The sequence below is a fragment of the Nelumbo lutea genome, chromosome 4 (genome assembly GCF_056320005.1).
Source record: "Nelumbo lutea isolate HS-2025 chromosome 4, American lotus-T2T, whole genome shotgun sequence".
NCBI classification, from domain to species: domain Eukaryota; kingdom Viridiplantae; phylum Streptophyta; class Magnoliopsida; order Proteales; family Nelumbonaceae; genus Nelumbo; species Nelumbo lutea.
Genome location: NC_142687.1, coordinates 3,516,673 through 3,538,284, shown reverse-complemented (window position 1 = coordinate 3,538,284; position 21,612 = coordinate 3,516,673). Strand labels below are relative to the sequence as shown.

General features: G+C 40.3%; 1 protein-coding gene across 1 annotated transcript; it reads left to right on the top strand.

Annotated features, from left to right (window-relative positions):
- The first annotated feature begins 1,496 nt into the window (after positions 1-1,496).
- LOC148853426 (UDP-glycosyltransferase 71K2-like) lies at positions 1,497-2,285 on the top strand. The gene is made up of 3 exons (XM_088983261.1): positions 1,497-1,558; positions 1,719-1,823; positions 1,854-2,285. Exons 1-3 carry the CDS (start codon positions 1,497-1,499, stop codon positions 2,083-2,085), a joined length of 399 nt encoding a protein of 132 aa, XP_088839387.1. The 3' UTR covers positions 2,086-2,285.
- Positions 2,286-21,612: the final 19,327 nt, after the last annotated feature.

Genomic DNA, 21,612 nt, shown 5'->3' with positions numbered 1-21,612 from the left:
GTTGTTTTTTATTCAAATGAGAAATATCAGAGAAGGGGTCCGTAGAGGTATAAAAAAAGTGAGTAAAGTTAAAAGAATTGGAGAGGTGTTTCAGAAAATAACCCTTTTATTTATTTTTGTTTTAAAATAATATTTAAAATGCTAAATTCAATGAATCTCACTGTCGGTATTTCAGTGAGGCAGACAAGTTCTTGAAAATATAGAATTTAGGGCATGGACATGGACAATCAGAGTACGAACATAATATACCAATAAATGTGCCAGTGCCACACTCGACTCGATCAGGTTAAAAAAGGTGCCTTGCACGAAAGGGTCTTCTTTTTTCATGGGGCAACAAGACGAAGACGGTGGGGTAATCCATCTACTCAAGGCCCAAACCCATTCCCTCCAACCCACGTGAATACCGTTTATGTATAAAATTATTTTGGTTCTTTTTAGTGTTTTTTTTTTTTAAGAAAAACACCCGAGTGAACTATTGACTATTGTTATTTTTTTTTAAGTTTAATACCTAATAGTAAACATTTATTTGCTTAACCAAACAAGACAAATGAAAAACCAATAAATATGATTTTCCAAAATATTACCATAATGAGTTGATAAACAATCCGCTCCCGGTGAAAGATGTATGCTTATTAAACTTGCATTTATAAAGAGAAAAAACAGTAAGAGGAGGAAAATGCAAAGAAAGACGGCAGATACATGTAAAACTCATAGAAAGGAACAACCGAGTCCGACATTCAACGAGATCAATTTTATGGTTGAAGAAGAGAGGAATGGGACACGTGGTTATATTTCCAAACATACAAAAAAAAAAATTCAAATATTATATCCAGACTCGAGATGCTGCATTGATTGGTTGGTATGGATTATGGATTATATCCAGAATCGTGATTCGTTCTTTCACACTGACCTCACACCATATCTCACCGGTTTAGTAGGAAGTAGGAACATCTTCACATAAGGCTCTATTTGGAAGGAATACAAATACAAATGTATAGAGAGTAAAACTTTATATTTTATATGTATTTATATTGTATATATTTGTATTTATAGTCTTTTAAAATTGAGCCTAAATAATAATAAATGGGGAAATCTTTCAATCAGTATTCTGTATTTTAGTTTAAGTGACAATTTAGTCCCTCAATTTTAAAATGTAACATTCCAATACCCGAATTTTTGAGATGTAACATTCGGTACCTGCCGTTAATAGACCGCCAATCAATGCATAAAATGATATAATTACCCATCATTGTTATAAATGATTCCTCTCTTTTTTTTTAATTAAAAAAAAAGAGAGATGAGACCACATGAAGGAAAACCAAACGAACGCTTGAAGACTATAGAGAAAAGGTGTGGCAATGCGATGCAAAGCTTCACGTTTCAGGCTGCTCGATGAGACCACGTGAAGGGAAAGCAGACAAATGCTTGTTGGCGGTGAAGACTAAAGAGAAAAGGTGTGGCAATGCAATGCGAAGCTTCATGCTTCAAGCTACTCGATGAGACCACATGAAGGGAAACCAGATGAACGCTTGTTATCGGTGAAGACTAAAGAGAAAAGGTGTGGCAATGCAATGCGAAGCTTAGCTTCAGGCTGCTCGATGAAACCACGTGAAACCCAACAACAAGCCATGTTTTGGACAATCTCAATGGTTGTTACTTGAACCGGAGAAGATGAATGCGTGTTGCCAGCGCCAGAGAAGGTGAATTCCAATCTCAACGGTTGAGTTCGCAAAGCGACTAATCGATCGAGATGATCGCCTCTCCATCACCATCTTGTGTATGGAGCCACCATCTTCTTGCGGTATTGACCCTTATGTTGAATCGCTTGCTGCCTCCACCCCCTAGTATCTGTTTCACTGCTCTACCTCAGGTCGGCCCACCGTCGCGAAAGTTTATATAAGTTCGGAAGGGTTCACATCTCTCTTCATTGAAAGTCACAAACCACACGCTAAGCACGCTCTCACCCAACTTATGTCGTCCAGTTCTGGTGTTGGCACGGTTCGAGTCGCTGGGTTGGTGATCAATTTCTTCTGCACCTCCATGATCGATGTGGTCAATATGCTCGGGAGGCACCAATTGCTGTAGTCTTGAATACTTGAAGAAGGATCCTCCCCTGGCTTTCTTCCATATTTTCAGATGGATGAGCATATATCTTGTATCCTCACAAACTAGTTACATTCAAGAAAGTTACTGGAGTCTTCACTTGCCTTATAACCTCTTCTGCAATTATATTCTTTTTTGGGTAGTCAGTCTGTTATTGAAATATTGTTGAGGGGTTGAGTAGCTTCCTTACAATGCCCCCCAGAATTTCATTGACCTCCCTTGTTAAGTAAATTCATTTTACTAAGCAACTAAAACACAAGACAAAAAAAAATAACAAATTTGTTTTCATAAAGTAGTGAGCTAACCTGGAATTGATGAGGGCGGATTTGGCCCTCCAATGACATTGTGACACATGGCATCTCAGAATAGCTAGATGATACCTAGGCACCACCTAAGTGATGATTTGGAGTCCCAGATCGCGGCTCGTCTTTACCTCGACCTTACGTCCTGCCTTTACCGCAAACCCGATGACCTGCCTTCACCGTTTACCTAGTAACCTGCCTTTACGCCGACCTAGCGACCTTAACCACAACTTAGGTCGGCTTGCAACACCTCATCCAGGGTTAGCCTGTAGCACCTCGTCACTAGCCGAAGTGACCTCAACACGATGAGCGACATCCCTCGAGGGCTTGCCAACTTGACTGGGGACCAGGCAGTGACCTGCGAGATGTTCTCACTGATAAATTCGGCATGCATATCCGAGACGCTCCCAGGTTTCTCAGAAGTTGGCCCACGTATCGAATATTCCAGATGATGGTCAATGTGCATGGTGGTTACCTCCAAGGATCTCAAACCGGTTAGGCATGACCTCTCGGAAATCTTAGATGCGGTGCGTGAGGCCCAAACCAAACAATGCCTATATAAAGGCACCAACCCCAATGACACAAGAGAGAGGCGAGTAAACACATTCTAGCTCTCATACTTTATGATTTTTTAGCTCGCAATCAACTACGAGAGTACTAACTTAATCATCAGAGCAACCTCGCCGGGTTACCTACCTCAGGTCCTCTAAAATTGATTCCTTGCAGGTTTCTCTAAAGAGCTACCCAGCTCACCAATCAACCCAGCTCGACATCCTAGTCCTCATCAGCAAAAATCCTCCACTTTGGCCTCTAAGTCATCGACCACTTGGAAATAGTCCGAACAACAAGGTGCCGCCAAAAAACCCTTCATCAAAGACTGAACTAGTCTAATTGTCATAGGGGAGTTCTCCAGGTTCATCACAGATGTTTTTGCCCCCTTGTAATTGGTATTCGTTCTGAGTATTGATGCTATTCAAAAGTGCCTTTGAGTTCATAAAAAATGGAAATTAGAAATTAAAAACTTTAATTTCTAAAAGGTGAGATCTTAGCTTTCTAGAAGATAAGGACTTAGTTTTTTAGAGGTGAGAACTTAGCTTCTTGTAGCGTATCCCACGGATGGCGCCAATTGATGAAGGGTTTTTGGCAGCACCTAGTTGTTCGAACTACTTCCAGGTGGCCAATGACTCAGAGGCCGAAGTGGAGGATTTTTGCTAGATGAGAACTTAGATGCCGAGCTACGAGTAAATTGGGTGCCAAGCTGGGTTGATTGCTGAGCTAAGTAGCTCTTCAAAGAAGCCTGCAAGGAATCAACATTAAAGGACCCAGCGTTGGTGCTTACTCGCCTCTTTAGAGCTAGAATGTGCTTACTCTCCTCTCTCTTGTGTCATTGGGGTTGGTGCATTTATATAGGCATTGTTTGGTTTGGGCCTCACGCACCGCATCCGAGATTTCTGAGAGGTCATGCCTAATCGGTCTGAGATCCTCGGAGGTAACCGCCATGCACGTTGACCATCCTCTAGAACATTCGACATGTGGGCCAACTTCTAAGAAACCTGAGAGCGTCGGGATATGCATGTCGAATTTGTCGTGAGCACATCTCGTAAGTCACCGCCTGGTCCCCAGTCGGGTCGGCAAGCCCTCGAGGGATGTCGCTCCTTGCTTCGAGGTCACTTCTGCCGGTGACGATGTGCTACAGGCTAACCCTAGACGAGGTGCTGCAAGCTAACCTAAGTTGTGGTCGAGGTCGCTAGGTCGGTGTAAAGGCAGGTTGCCAGGTCAACGGTGAAGGCAGGTCGCTAGGTCTACGATAAAGGCAGGTCGCCAGGTCGGGGTAAAGACGAGTCACAATCTGGGACTCCAAATCATCACTTAGGTGGTATCTAGGTGTCATCTAGTTATTCTAAAATGTCATGTATGACAATATCATTGGAGGGCCAAATCCACCCTCGTTAGAAATGTGATGAATATTGAAAGAAAACTTGGGTCTTGTATGGATTTAGATGCCTATCAACCCATGATGCCCATGTCATCAGAGCTCTTCTTAAATCAACAGAGACATCCAGATGGAGCTAAACTTGGTTACCCTCCTAGTAGTAGTTCACCGTGTTAATTGAAGTTTTGTTATAGCGTTCGTTGATAATTGACTAGATTCTTCAAATAGAAAGAGGGTAAAATTTAATAAATGAACACTCAAATACAAAACAATAACAAAATTAGAATTTGCAGCAAAAAAACGAAATTAGAATAAATACTTAACGAGATATAACGGTGACGGCTAGTGCCAACATTGGAGAATGGAGACTTGGAGAACAAATCTAGCTATTGGAAGGTATTTGGGACAACGTCGCAGAAACAGTTGGAGTTGAGATGGAAAAGAGCTAGATTCGTTAAGAGGCGAAGCTCAGGTGGGAGATACCTAACAATGCCAGCGTAGTTGAGATTGATGCTAGAGACTCAAAGACTACAACGTCATGGAGATCGGAGAAGCTTTGGGAATTTTTCTCTCAGTATGGCGAGCTCGAAGACTACAACGTCGTCATTGATAAAGCTATTGGTAAATCGAAAGGGTTATGGTTAATCCCCTCTGTGCGCTCAGCAATGGAGATCAAAGATTCTCCTTCGTCGGTCTTCCTACCCAGGATTGAAGACAACCTTTTTTTTATTATTTGTTTAAAGAAAAAGAGTAAAATGATTAAAAAATTATAAATAAGGGTAATTTTGACATTTTTAATTATTTAATAGTGTCACATGATGGCGTTGACGGCATTATCGCCTTTCGAAAATTCAGATATTAGATTATCACATTTTAAAATTTGAGATCAAAATATCACTCGAGGCAAAGTAGAGAATACTAACCGAGAATAAACCACGTGGCCTTATTAGCTAAGCCATGTACTTTTAACAATTGAGCTGTGTACTATATGTCTGTCAATATACAGATGAATAGCCAACAGGCCAAGTTTGACCGGTTAGCCGAACGAGTGGCTACCACACTTACAGATAGACAATGACTGAGACATTACTCCTATCCCTCTGAGTGTGTGTTATTTTTCCTATGAACCAGTGTACATTTGTGACCTAATAACTAATTAATCCATCTTTTTCGTCAATTGGAGACGGAGAGGCTCCGAAGTTCTAAATGCGTGGGATTTGAGGCCACTGGAGTTGTGCCCAAAAGGCACGCAAATGGGCAGGAGATCTGAACTCAGGCAAAACAACCTGTCATATTGTTTTCTTTTAATAATTAAGCAGTCATAATATTCGTATTCATGGGATGAACGGAAATTAGGACCGAATCTCCTGCTGTAAGGCTTTGTGCAACTTACTAAAATAACCATTGAAAACTATCAAAATTCACCGGTTTGATACCCAATCTAAACCAATCCATGAACAAATTATATTGAAAACAACTTTTATGAAACTTAAAAACAATGACTTTTTAGCAAAATTAGAACATCAAACCAAAATTTATTATAAAATAGAATATAAGGGTCCATTTGGATTTCTGGAATAGGGGCCTGGAATCGGAATTGGAATGGTCCATTTTGATTTCAATGATAGGAATAGAATTTTGATTTTTATTCTTGGGGGAATGGCAATTCCAGGCCCCTCTAAGAAATAGGGTTCTCATTCCAAAGTTTGTCAAGAAGTAAAAAACTCATAATAAAACCGCCTCAAACCCTAATATCAATAAAATATTATTAAATTCATAATAAGATAATAATAATAATAATATATGAATAAATTAATAATAATAAACAAATATATTAATTATTAAATATAATAATAAAATATTAATACAATAAATTTAAAGTAATAATAAAATGATAATGTTTAATTAATAATGACAAGTACCAAGATATTAGTTATTATATATTCATAAAATATTAATAAAGTGATAATAAAAAATAAATAAACTAATGCAAAATTGAAAATTTTCAGTTGATTCCGATTTCAAATCCAAATGAAGCAAACAACAGCAATTGGAATTTGATTCCAATTTCCAATGGAACCAAATAGACATCAGGAATAGGTAATTTCGACTTCGATCCTATTTGCAAACCAAATAGACCCTATATTTTAAATTATATATAACCATCTATATTTAAATCAAATAAAATAAATTGGATAGGGGTGGACCAAGTTGTGCTCCAAACCATTATACACCTCTGTGTATCGACAAAGGTGTATCAATACTTCAATTAAACCATATGCTTTTTATTTTTTATAGTTTTTAAATTTCAATTATATATTATTTAATAAAAAAATGGGTTCCCAAAAACATTTAAAAATAAGTGCATCAAGGACCCGAAATATGATACAATACACTTAATACGGGGTGTATCATATCGATACTTTGAACCTTGGGTCAAGTTTGAATTTGGATAAACATATAGCATTTGCATTCACACTGATAGTGGGTAGAGTTGTAAATGTCATCCATTTATCCAAATTCAAATTTGATATGGATCAAGGGTATTTGATATGATTCAATATAAATGCATATTCTTAAGCTTTGGTATATGATGGTAATACTACTTGTCATGCATGTCTAAACCATAAAATGTGAAATCATAATATTTTATGGGTTCGACTATGATATAGAAAAGATACAATATCCGAAAAACAACTTACCAATAAATTGGAATCATAAATGTGGTACTAAATAAGGTGCTATTTATCAAAATTCATGGGTGGATTTTGATTGGTCAAAACTCTTTCCATACCATATCTTTCCCCATCATAGATTTTCCCAATATTTTAATAGTATGATATAATGTTAATGCATAGTGTCCTAGCATATTAATCATTAAATATAACCAATGAGTTAGAATATCTAAAAAAGTGTAGATGTGCTTTCATCTTTTTACCCTTTTATCTGTATTTGCATTAGGTGCATTCACTGTCTAATTTGGAGAAGATCTCAAACCAAATCAAACCATTTTAATATAGAAATCAAAACAGACCAAACCAGACCATTTCTAAGTCTATACCAGACCAAACAAGCAATTTTAGTCTGGTTATGCTCAATTTGGCAGTCTGGAAAGTATAATGAACACCCTTACTTACATACATACTTAAACTTACATTCTATCTATTAGTAAAATGGGTTTAAATGTTGTAATTTTGCAAAACAATCATTGGTCCATGTTTTTTATTTTCAACATATTTTATTCGTGATACTTTATGGAATTATGTTTATGTAATTTTTAGTTCATTTTATTAATAATATTTGGTATCTTTTATAATTTTAATTTAATTTACTAATGTTATTCAACAATCTAAATTCCATTTTAATCTGATAGAAGTTTGATGGATAAGATTTCAATTTGAATCTGAAAAAATAAATGAGTCAGATTTGGATTTGCCTAAAATCTGACTCAACTTGATTTGTTTGCTGCCATTAGGGGGTGGTTTGTTTGTTAGAGAACAGTTCATTGGAGTGTTTAGATCATCGCTTTTTAAATCGAACCAGACAACAAGCCATTCAGGGGTTCGGTTGCCGGGTTTAACAGTCTGACCATTCAAATTAATCAGATGGCCTGTTCTGATAAAAAAATAAAAATAATTAAAAATGGCCAAAAACCATTGGGCAGTTTGACTGTTCGGGTCAGCGGTTTTCTGACCAAAACAACAGTTTTGGCCAAAAGACGGTTTATAAGGTATAACAGAACCTTCATGTGACTAGTTATTGGTTTTTCTAGACCGAGTAAAACAGAGCCTGTCAGGTGACTAATTCCAGTCCAACCATCTGGTTTGATCTGGTTTTACAAACATTGATTTAAATTAGAAGTAGTGACACTTAGACTCTTGAACTTTCATTTGTGATAAAGGTCCCTAAACTTTCATATATTCCAGCATTTTTACCCCCCTCCATTAGCATTCTAATAGTTACTTTGAAAAAGATTCTAATGTAAGTGTTATATGCTTGTTACTTCTAAGTTCTAAATCTGTAAACTATTCTTTACTTTATTACCAAAAATAAGAAATAAAAAAACTATTCTTTCCTTAATTTGTGAAACCATTTTGCCTCTTCTCTTATATACATATATAATAAACCTTTCACTTGTGTTTCCTTCTTTCTTCTTTTTCTCCCTTAGAATGGGCAATAATGAGATAATATGATTCCATTTTCAAACATTGGCGTTAGTCCATAAAAAGATTAAAGAAAATTAACTTCTTCATCAATTAGGGTTAATGGAAAGGAAGCAAAGTATTGGTATTTGAAGGGCTTTGTCACAAATAAAAGTTGGGGGTGCTAAGTATCACTGCAAACTGTAAAACCGATGGGCTTACACCGATGATAACACTCAACAACAGTCATAAAATATATGGGCCTACACCCATTTACCATCTATCTCACTCTTAACCTTATATATATTTTGGGATTTCATTTATCTCCACCTAATAAATTTTAATTTCACATACAAAGAGTGGGGATATTAAGGGGTGGGCAAAAAAACTGAAAAAGCAAATCCACCAAAAAAAATTGATCGGAACTGAATTGAAAAATTGATTAATCGAATCTATCGGTTTGATTTCGGTTCAGTATTTTTAAAAAATTGATAGTAGCAGTTCAGTTTCGATTAGCTAATACAAAAAACTGATGATTAATCAAACCGACCAGAATACATATATTTCTATATATTTTATATATATATATTTATAATATATGATATATTATTTATTATTTAAAATATAATATTATATATATTTTTTTATAATAAATATTATCAAAATTTAAAAAATTGACGAAGTAAACCGATCAACCGATTAACCGATAGATTTCAATTCGGTTTCATTACCAGTTTTCAAAAGCCGATAATATCGATTCGGTTACAAAATGAGCCCCAACCGAACCGTGAGTACCCCAGGGATATTAGTGTTTAAGTGAGGGTGTTCGAAATTTTGAATTATTATATATGTGCGATAGAATTAAAATTTTGGGTTTGAGTGAAAACTTCCCTAAATTTTGTCAAAATATATGTTAATGAGTGACATATGTCCATCGGTTAATCCAAAATGGTGTTTACTCGTAATATATATAATTCACCTCAAACATAAAATTGCAATTGGCTGCATTGAATGTTGAACAGAAAAGAACTGAAAGTAAGCTTATTTAAAAACTGAAAAGGGCTAACGTTGAAGTAAGTGCGCCTGGCGTTTGGGTCAGAAACACGCGGCTGTTAATAAAGCATTATGTTTGACAGGCTCCACCAGACACCAGCGCCGGCTGGTTTTTCTTTCTTTCCCTTTTTTTTTTTTTTTTTTTTTTATTTATATGTTTGGTTTCAATTTCCATCGTCATCCCTTGTTTAGGGAAGGCAACACAAATGCCATGTGCAATGATATTTGATTGACGGCTCATTTTTAATTTAAGTTTAAGATAGGTAGGTCATGGCCTCATTGGTGGTAGGTGCATTGAAAATAATAGAACAAAGGTATTGATTTTTGTTACATCCTTGTCTTCGCCATGGCCCATGTGTGACGAGACGACGACGGTGGCGGACTGACTTAAAACAACCTTTAATTTGTGCAGTAGCACAATTGGGTTTGAACTTTGTTTCTAACATCTTTTTTTGCCTTACCTCATTGAAAATGAAATGATTATCTCCATTTTATTAAACACTGAATTCAAATCAAAGGCCAAACAAAATTCGGTGGTGTATAATGTATGTATTACTGAATCCTGATAGGCTGATGCCTCTTCCCTCCTCATTCATTCGCCTCTCTCTATACTATACTCTCTAGTTTCCCCTGCGCAACTTAAGTTAGGCTTAGCACGATTATACGATAAACATAAGCTTTAAGCTTATTGGAATCGAAAACTACAGGGAGACACGTGACGTGTAGTGCAATTTGAGGGTGGTGATACGGGTATAATAGACCGCTCCACCAGCGGACGACATGTGGAATGTTTGAATGGCATTCTCGCCATTTTGGCTTCAATCAAGGGCATAATCATTAATTTAATATAGCGGTATTAATTGTGAATATTACGATCTCGGTCGAGCTCTTCCCATGCATTAATGGCAGGGTAATGCTAAGCAATGGGGTGCACTCTACTAATTGCCACAATCACGGCCCCTGATACCTCTCTTACGTGTATTAATTCACTATATTTGCTCTTGCTCTTTGTGACATCAGCCTTCTCAAACCCTCAACTAATCTAATTATCGGAATCCTCACCCTTAAGACCATATTTCGGGAACCATGACGCCTTTAGATTTCTTACACGTAGAACCCTCGATCTAATCACTTTGAAAATTACCTCGCTGCCTTCGATGCTAGATTTAGCGGCAACAGGTGGACTGGAGTCTGGAGATCCTAAGATCACCGCTCATAGCTCCCAATATTTATCGGATAGGAATGCGCATGCGCCTCTGCTTACTGCAAATAATAAACAGCCAGCTACTCTATGGGTCGGTCACGGTCACTCTCACCCACTAGGCCACTACAACTGTATGTTTTGGGTTGGATGAAAAAGAAAAACTGCTGTGTCCTACTCCAGCGTCCAGCCCCAAACCCAATACACAACTTGTTTCTTTTTATCTTTTATCAGTTTATTAACGCAAACAAAAAAGCAGAGAATAATGCTTAGATAGCACACTTTTTTCTGAAACGAATAATGGGGGTGTTAATAGAAAAAAACGAACCTATTGTTCCCCTCCCCGGAAAACGGACTCGGTTTGCTCGGCGGCAACCACATAACATGGGCACGAGAATTATTATTCCGAATGAATTCCCAAGACCAAGAAACGACGCAATTGGGGGAGACTGGAGAGCGACGCAGACACCAGACAGAGAATGAGGGAATCTCATCTCATCTATCTCATGTGACTCCTTATGGACCTTGTCTCAGGCCCAGAGTCTCCACTCTTTCTCCAACCCCGGTACACTTGACACGTTTGTCCGTAACTGCCAAATGCTCGACATGTGGCATCGCCTACCACCTTGATCACACTCTCAACTGGCAATGTACAGAAACGTACAGCACTACAATGTACACTGTTTTTTTTTTTCCTAAAATAAACGCACAGCTTAAAATACATATATTTCTCTCCCAATAAATAAGAAAACATAAATAAATAACATGTGGATTTTTTTTTTAACCGAGAGATAACATGGATAGTGAGACCGGATTCAGTCCTAAAAAAAAACTTTTGTCCTCACATAGTCGTCGCAATGGACGTTTATTGAAAAAATGTTACGGCATTAGCACGCGTTGTTATTTATTGTGCATGAATCCATTGTTTGATTTTAATATTTATCAAATAAGAAAATGTTTGGATTTATTTATATACAATATTGAGAAAAACTTTAAATTCTTGTTTCCTATTGCTTCATTATTTGTTGAAATAAAATGCGTATATTTTATAGGTATTAATATAATGTGAAAAATAATTTTATAATGTTGTGAAACCTTTATTAAACTTTCAACCAAATAACAAAAGTAATAAATGTTTAAAGTATTATGTTGGGGTCATGGTTGAGCTGGCCATGAGAGTCATGTGGCCGTCCAATTATCGACCAGCCACGTTGGCATAGCTACACCACGTCGACTCAGCCCGGCCAAACTATGTTATTATCGTGGCCCCCTGTCTCATCCCTCCAGTCATGTCAGCCACACGCCCCATGGATAATCTCAATCGCGGATAAGGGGTGGAAAAACAACTCTGCCAAGGAGTAGGACTCTACCCCGGTAACCTCGGCGGAGAGCTCCATCCCGATCTCCTCGGAAGCCTAATCCAACTAGGAGACGAAACCCTAGCTATAAAAAGGTGCTCCATGCTCAAGGTAAGGGATTCATACCTCTACCACTCACATTGTAATCTTGCTCAGACCAGCAACCTCATTGCTCGATTCGACCATTCACCGCCCTCTCACTGACTTGAGCGTCGGAGTGTCTACCTGGGGACAGCTCCTCGGTCCTCTGACCTCTTCTCTTGATCATAGGTTACATAGCGCGACACCGTTCTTGTAAGCTCGACACCACCCAGTCAACAAGGATCATCTGGTTGCTCCCCTCAGTTCGTGCACCACCTCGGATTGAGCAGCATCATATTGGTGCCATCAATGAGAACGCACAAAAAGCCTTCTCGAAAAAATCCTTCGTCGCACAGCCTCAAAACCAATCAAGATGCCTGAAAATCAATCCGAACAATCAGCAAGTCGTTCCTCATCTCGGGAGCCCCGACATCATAGCTCCTCGCATCAGGAAGCCCCGTAGCCCTCCGTCGCAATGGACCCAACGCAATTCCGAGCTATGCAAGAGAAGGTCAACAAGATCTTTGAGTTCATGCAGGTATTGGGGTCTGTCGTGCCGCCCAACTGGGCCGTCCCTCCTCACACCCCGACGTGCATGAAGGACGATCCTCAAACCAAGGACCCCAAAGTACGTCGACCGGATGTGAGGGGAGCACGGTCCGAGCGAGAGAAGCAGGACACAACCCGAAGGCCTGCCTCTACCACCAGCTCCCGTGAGTAGGATCACCACAACCAGACACACCAATAAGCTCGGATCCCCACCAGAGAAAGGCTCAACAAGAGGATGCTACGCTTTGTGGTCTCCTTTGCTAAGTCAAGCTCAGTAAAGGACCACCCTACACGACCTAAGAAGGAGAAGGCCACCCACACTACGGCCTCGGACGACAGAAACGTCGAGATCAAAAAGCTCTAGCAATGTTTAAAAGAACTAGAATGCACTCAGACCCACAAGAGCGTGACGCCCACCATGGACCAGCCAGCACAGGCTGCTGCACATTCCGTCAAGGAGCCGCCCTTCGCCCAGGAAATCATGGGCGAGATGCCCCCCGCTAGATGGCGAGCTCCCCAGTTCGACAAATACGACGAGAACACCAACCCTTTCAACCATGTTGCGGCACTCAAAGCTCAGATGATGTTGCATGGCATGTCGAAAGGGCTGATGTGCAAAGCCCTTGTAGCCACCCAACAAGGTCCAACTTTGGTAGTACTCCTCTCTGCCGTCGCGCTCCATAACGTCATGGGACCAAATCAAGACCCAATTTTATGGTGCAGTTCACTGCTAGCCAGAAGCATTGGAACACTTCGAACAGCCTCATGCAAATCCAACAAAGGAAGGCGGAGACCCTCAAAGATTACTTGGCGAGGTACAACAAGGAAGCACTCCAAGTCAGGGACTTGAACCAATCAGTCATAGTTACAGCCATACAACACGAGCTACGCCCTTCCTCGTTCAACTTCTCCATCTCCAAAAATCCTCCTTAGATGCTAGCCGCGCTAATGAGCCACGCGCAAAAGTATATAAACGCTAAATAGGCTCAGGCGCAACTCAGAGACGAAGATGAGAAGCCAACCCAAGAAGAGCGGAGAATGAATGAAGATCGACAACCGCCACCCCGAGGCCCCTCAGTCGACATTATCCATGTCATATCAAGAGGAACCACCACCGGAAGGGAGAGCAGCTTGGGTCGAAAGAAATATGCTCACTTGTGTGAGATCGATGACTGGGGCCACAAGAAGAAGCGCAAGCCATCTATAACCTTCACCGATGAGGACCTCTGAGGGGTCCAGACACCACACGATGACGCCTTGACAATCAAGGTCGAGGTGGATAACTTTGAGGTGCGGCGGATCCAAGTCAACACAGGGAGCTCTGCTAACGTAATGTTTGAAGTTGCATTTGAAAAGCTCGGCATCGACAGAGAGCGGCTCACATCGGTCAACACTCCCTTGATGGGATTCTTAGAAGAGCCCCTCCTGCCCTCTCGGAGAATAACTATTCCCCTCTTGATTGGGGACAACGACGTCACTGCAATGGCCATGGTAGACTTCATCATGGTACGTTGCCCCTCTTCTTACAACGTGATCCTCGGTAGGCCAACCCAAAGCGCCCTGCAGGCCACAATCTCGACATACCACCTCGCCATGAAATTTTTGACTAAATACAACATAGGAGTGGCACACAAAGACCAGAGAACAGCGTGACACTGCTATCAGCTCTCTTGCCGAGGACCACGTCCAACCGCCAAGACACTAATGGTGGAGGCCTGTGACTTACAAGAGGAAGTAAAGGAAGAGCGCGACCAACCTATGGAAGACCTCATCCAGGTCCCCCTCTCCAAAGAAGATCCCGAAAAGACAGTCCAAGTCGGCTCCCTACTAGACGACCACCTCCGAGAAGAACTTGTGCAACTACTGAGAAACAACACCGATGTGTTCGCTTGGTCGGCAACGGACATGCTCAGGATCGACCCTGAAGTTATCACACATTGGCTGAATGTCGACCCACACTACCGACCTATGAAGCAAAAAAAGAGGAACTTCATCACAAAGTGGTGGCAAGTGATCGTCGACGAAGTACAGAAATTGCTCGACGCTGGCTTTGCTTGGGAAGTCAAGTACCCCAATTGGTTGGTCAATGTAGTAATGGTGAAGCAGGCCAATGGAAATTGGAGGATCTACATCGACTTCACTGACCTAAATAAGGCCTGACCCAAAGACAGCTTCCCCTGCCAAGAATCGACCAACTTGTCGACACAATGGCAGGGCATGATCTATTGAGCTTCATGGATGCCTTCTTAGGTTACAACCAAATCTAGATGCACCCGGATGACTAGGAGCAGACAGCTTTTATCAATGACCTCAGCTTGTACTGCTACATAGTAATGCCCTTCGGCCTCAAGAACGCTGGCGCCACTTATCAATGGCTGGTGAATGAGGTATTCAAAGAATAGTTTGGCCAGAATGTAGAGGTGTATGTCGACGATATGCTCGTGAAGAGCAAGAAATCCGAGCATCACTTGGACGACCTTCGCAAGGTCTTCAACACCCTCAGAAAATACAAGATGAAGCTAAACCCAACCAAGTGCGCTTTTGGGGTTGACTCTGGCAAGTTCTTGGGGTTCATGGTGACACAAAGAGGGATCGAAGTGAATCCGCAGAAGATAAAGGCCATCCTTGACATGCCATCTCCTTGGACCATAAAGAGGTGCAGTGACTCACCGGAAGAACAGCCACCCTTATAAGATTTATGTCCAAATTTGTGGATCGTTGTCTCCCTTTCTTCAAAGCCCTTAAAGCGGCCAAAAGATTTCTGCTGGATCGAAGAATGTGAACAGTCTTTCCAAGAGTTGAAGTAGTACCTGAGCTCGTCCATCATAACAAAGCCGAACCCAGGGGACAAGCTATTGCTCTACCTCTCGGCTGGGGATGAGGTCATCAACTCGGTACTGATTAAGGAAGAAGATTGGGTACAAAAGTCGATCTACTACACAGGCAAAGTCCTCAACGACACAGAGACCCGGTACTCCAACTTGGAGAAGTTAGCCTTAGCTCTCGTCAAGTGGAGCGTGGAACTATAGAGGCTAGAAGTATGTAGCCGCCTAGTCAAGTGGAGCATGGAACTAAGTGAGTTCGACATCAATTGCACGACAACACCCTATACCAGCCCAGTACCTCGGTGACCCCCTCGCTCAAGGGGAACCTCAATCCCGCCTCCAAGCTATGCCCGTACACACATATCTCGCTAGGTTGAGCATCAATGGCCATTTCGCCAGGCTGCGGACACCTCATTTGGAACTCCGTGGGGATGACGTACATAGCTCAGATCCAAGCCATATCCCCAGGCGTTAAGACGCAGGGCATGGTGCCAAACCGTCGACCTACCCGTAGGGGAAATTCCTTTTGTCCTAGAAGGGCCAACCTCAGCCTCCTTAACTTTGGCGGCGACAAAATCCCTCAGCTTCGGCTCATAGTTGGAGCCATGGGAAGAGCTAGAACCAGAACCACTACTAGAGGACCTAGAAGAGGAAGAGGATTGGTAGGATAAGGAAGACATACCAAGCCGAGAAATGGAAAACCGTCGAGCAATCGCACCACACTCCGCCAATCAATGCAAGCTACCTTCCTCAAAAATGGCACAAAGGGGAAAGGGGGACCCCCCTTTCTTTTATAGCCACTAGGAGCACGGATCAAGGAGAGATCAATGGTATAGATGAAGCACCTCTGATAACGCCTCAGAAGACCAATCGACGAGACCAATGACGCATGCGCAAAGCATCAGAAACCAAAGTGACGGCCCCGACATGCAATGATTATGACCATTAATTACGTCGGTTCGAACCTCAGTATCGGTCCAACCACCGATGAGAATCCTCGGTGGGTTGCCCAGGAATGCCAGCCCAACCAGTGTGCTCAACACCAACCAAAGTCGAGCCCCGACGCTAGACAAGGCTACACGGCCGCGTAACAGTCCGACTGAGCATTCCCCCTCCTCGACAGCAAAATTGGGGGAGGGGTTCGGGAACCAAAATTTTGGTTATTGTTTAAGTTCTGCAGCCGGCAATTAGAGGATTCCTCGACAACAACCAACACTGTGGGGACCGTGAAGGAACCAATCAATAGCCTGGAAGTTCCTCAGCCGAGCAACGAACCAAGAGAACCTCATCCCTTGATTTTGGAACTGGAGGAGTGGTGTTGGGGCCATGGCTGAGCTAGCCTTGAGAGACACGTGGCCACCCAGTCATTGCCCAGCCATGTCGGCATAGCTCGGCCACGTCGGCTCAGCCCAACCAAGATATGTTATTATCGTGGCCCCATCTCATCCCTCTAACCACGTCAGCCACACACCACACGAATAAGCTCAACCGCGGATACGGGGTGGGAAGACAACTCCATCGAGGAGTAGGACTCTACCCTAGTAACCTCGGCAAAGCGCTCCATCCCAATATCCTCGGAAGCCTAATTCGACCAGGAGACGAAATCCCAATTATAAAAAGGTGCTCCATGCTCAAGGTAAGGGATTCGGACCTCTAGCACTCACATTGTTATCTTGCTCGGACCAACAACCTCATTACTCGGACCAACAACCTCATTACTCGGCCTGACCATTCACTGCCCTCTCACTAACTTGAGCGTCAGAGTTTCTACCTTGGGACAGCTCCTCGGGCCTTTGACCTCTTCTCTTGATCACAAGTTACATAGCGTGGCGCCGTTTGTAAGTTCGGCACTGCCTAGTTAGAAATGATCATTTGGTTGCTCCCCTTAGTTCGTGCACCACCTTGAATTGACCAGCATCATATCATTTTCACATAATTGTTTAAAGCAATAAACACCCCATACAACCAAACACGTACAATATTTACAACCGTATAATTGCAATATCTACATACACTTTTTTAACAAAATTTGTGAAAACTAAATCATTGTTGGTCATAAGATCTTTAATCTTAAAGTATAAAAATTATCCACTCCTTTTTTCAATAAATCAAGAAAAAAGCAAATGAAACCTTGAATTTATATCTATAAAAAGTCACTACCATTTCATCTAAATATTGATTCCAACCAGAAATCTATAAGGGTCTATTAGAGCAATCTATAGGATTTTAGTATTATATCCCGAAACCTAATTGGTTCATAAATAATTTAAATAAATAAAAAATGGTAGTTTGAGGATTTAAAAAAATTTAAACAAGTGAACGAAAGTCTTTTTTTGAAATTAACTATCCAAAACTTTAATAGGGGGAGTATTTGTTGCAAAGTGAGTTTTTTGGTAATTAGAGAAAGCTTTTGTTATCACCACCAAAAGAGAATACAAGAGTAGAGGAGTCAATGTTTAACTTCTGCAAAGCACGCTTGGCCAAACAATCGGTTGAGGAATTACATACTCTACGAACATGATATAAAATTGAAAAATCTCTAATGAGGATACAAAAAGCTTAATGTCCTTCTAGATTATGGCTCCATTTGGTGCATCTTTTCGTGTGGTCCTTCAGTTGTTTACAAGCCGAGCAGACCGCACTATGGTTGTTTTTCGTTTGGTTCATAATAGATCTAGCCGCCAAAAGCTGATGTGTTGAAAAGATGTCCAAATAGAGCTTTCGGCATCTTTCTCACTTTATTCTTGCACGAAAAGAGACGGAAAGATGTGCGGAAAGATGTGCGGTAGTGATGCAGTACAAGATTCATACCAACTGAGTAAATATTTACAAAATTGGTTTTTGAAGACCTATCTTAGCACATATAGGGGGAAGATGGTGCAGTATAGGAGGATAGGAGGAGGCAAATAAGTTCTATGCAAGTTGGGACTACTCCAAGAAACATAAAAAGCTTAGATGACATTACTAATCCATTCGAGTAATCAATTACCGAGTTAGCGCCAACATGAAACTTCTATCTTATTTCGAATTTACCAAGTTAGCGGTAGCATAGAATTTCTATCTTAGTTTGAATTACCATTAGGTCATGATTTCTAAATTTTTGTTCAATTAGGGCTTTCTTTTTGAAGAGTTTTAGTGGGATTTTATTATGGAGTGTTTTCATAGATTATGAAACTTTTTTATAGGAGTCATAAGGGTGTAAGCATATATAAAGAGTAGCTAGAGAAAGGCTAAGACAATTTTTTGATATTGAATTTTCTTTTAATTATTCAATGAAAAATTATTCCTGATAATTCGACTTTTTTCTTTTTTTTGAAACTTTTCTCAATGTGGTTTGTTTCCGTATTGTGCTAGGTAGCCAAGCTAGTTTCCGGGCTGCTCAGATATTCATGCAAAAGCTCAATGCATCTTTTGACTATCAGATCTATCAGAAGATCTTCCTAAAAAGACTTATCAAACGGCCCCTATATCAAGCGGGGAAAAGGAAGTCGATGAAGAAGAAGCAAGAGAAGCATAGATATCAAAAATTGCCTCCCTTGAGTCTCAGTTAAAAATCACCTTTGCCAAGCCAAAAGAAGAAGCTTCCTACACCCCAACCATAGAGACAAAGCTTCTACCATTTTCATCAAAGCACATAGGCATTTTGATACCCTCACAGTTAGGATATAGTCAGATGAGTCCCTTAAAATATAGACAAATGATGCATAGTAATTATTGGGGGAAAAGCTAGCGTCTACGTTCACCTTTAACTAGCCCAAGGGAGAAGGGGATCAATTTTGCTCCTACTCATGGGAGGCTAGTGGATATAAGTGCATATTGAGTGAAAATAGTAGATCTTACCTTTGAAAGGAATCTTAAGCATTTTGATTCTTCCAAATTTCCTAACAAAAAACCAAGAATACCTAAAGCCAATATGGGGGCCAGGCCACTCCGTGATCCTAGATTAGGAGATAGAGGTGTAAATCGGGTCGGGCCGGCCGTGTCCCGGCTCGACCCGACACGGAGGTTCATACCGTGCTAGGTTGGGGGTTCGGGGCCCATGCCGACACACGGGGCCTAACGACTATAAATAATCATATTAGGGGGGTATTTGTGTGTTTTGCTTATGTGGGGTTGAAAAAATGACATAAATGTCCCCAATAGCTATATAACAACTAGTTTAGCGAGAACTTTGGGTAAAGTGATAAGTAACTTTGCAATGACCAAAATACCCCTCCCAACAACTAAATAATAGTCATATTAGGGGGTATTTTGGGCATTTGAATTATGTTCAATTCCTATAAATAGCCCTATCCTCCACCATTCTCATCACACCAATTCAACAATCAACAACTCTCCTATTAAGTTATTCTCTTAATCTCTTCAGTCTTTCCTCTTTCAGTCTCTCATACATTTCTCTACCATCTAAGTGAACTCTGATAGTCTCATAGTCTGATTGGCTGATTGTCTGATTTTCCAAGTTAGCAATTTGAGAGGCTTGGAGTCTTGGATGTTGTCACGTTGAAAGGCTTTAACCGTTGAAATCAAGTTGGGATTTCAAACCGGTAATAAGGGATTCCAGGGTAAGTCCAATTAAATTAATTTTATTTTTTTAGAATTTGAAAAAAATGGCTAGCTATTCCCAAAACCCCAAATTTAGTAGCCTGATTTGGAGAATATTTAAAATAGAGGATGTTGAGGGGAAGGGGAAAAGAGCAGTTTGCCAAAAATGTAGAAAAGACTTTAGCTATTGTAGCAATGGTGGTACTGGCCATTTGACCAGACATTTTCTCACACATGAGAATGAAGAAGAAATAACCCACAATTTAAATGAATTTTTGAAATAATGGAAAATAAATTTTAAAAATATTGGGAGAAATCAAAGACTTGGAAAACATTTCTCATCGTCAATCCCACCATGGCATGTGATCCGTGATCTATTAACCCCTCCGGTGTCTACAGGCTATAGTTCCATTGGAGTATTGTTTAGTTGTTTTAGTGCAGGACCTGCAGGTACCACACTATGACACTACCACTATACCAACCTATCAGGATTGGCTAAATGTAGTTATGAATCATGATGCAGAATATAGATTATGAGACAAAGGAGGGCATGATACTACAGACTACTACATTATTGCATACATCGGATATTTAGTTTTTCACTTGAAGGAGATGATGAAAGTGTGTGTGAATGCTTTCATCATAATGTATATGTAATTTTTGTTTAAATTGTAAATTTTAACAAATAACCCACAATTTTTTATTTTGTCAAATTATTATAAATTTTATTTTAATTATTTGCTATTAATGTAATTTTGTATTTTCAATTTGTAACTATATAGTCTATAATTCTATGTTGCATTTTTTATATATTATTAATTTATTTCATTTTCATATTTCATTCATCCAACTATCCAAGTATGAAGTTTATGAAGTATCCAACCATTGTATATTTCATAATTTCAATATTTGTATAATTGTATGCCTTGTAATTTGTGTCATTATTCATTCAAATTTAAATGAAATAAAAATTTTAAATTCCTATTTGAATTGTTTTATACTTTTATTTATTCTTTGGGTTATTGGGTAATCATAAATTTGTTATTAATTTATTATTCATTTCCTATCCTGATTCTTAAATCCTGATCCAGTGATCTTGAATCCCTAATATGACATTTGATTTGGCAATAATCCATTCAGTGAGTCTATCCCGGTTCGGCCCAGGCCCAAGGCCCAAGGCCCGCCCTGTGGCCCATCTTGACATGACCCAAGCCTACGGCACGGCTTGCAGCTTGGCTTGGCCCAGACCCGCGTGTTGGCATAGCATGACGTGGGCCATTCTGGGCCGACCCCCAAAATTTCCACTAGGAAGGACGGCACGACCCACCTAAGCCCTGAATCTGATGAACTCCAAGAGCATTGGAGATAGTTCACCAAATGAAATTTTTGATCTTTGGAGAAGTTGGAATAGGCCAAACTTAAGTAAAAATTAAGGTATTTTAGCTCTATTTGGCATTCCTTTTTTTAAGGGTTTATCTTCTTTTTACAATTAAAAACTCAATGTCCATGGGGGCATTTCAACA

Coding starts and splice junctions, on each gene's coding strand:
- LOC148853426 (XM_088983261.1), top strand. CDS start 1,497: ATGAGACCACATGAAGGGAAACCAGATGAACGCTTGTTATCGGTGAAG. Junction 1,559..1,718: donor GTGAAGACTAAAGAGAAAAG/GTGTGGCAATGC, acceptor TCCAATCTCAAC/GGTTGAGTTCGCAAAGCGAC. Junction 1,824..1,853: donor ATTGACCCTTATGTTGAATC/GCTTGCTGCCTC, acceptor CTAGTATCTGTT/TCACTGCTCTACCTCAGGTC.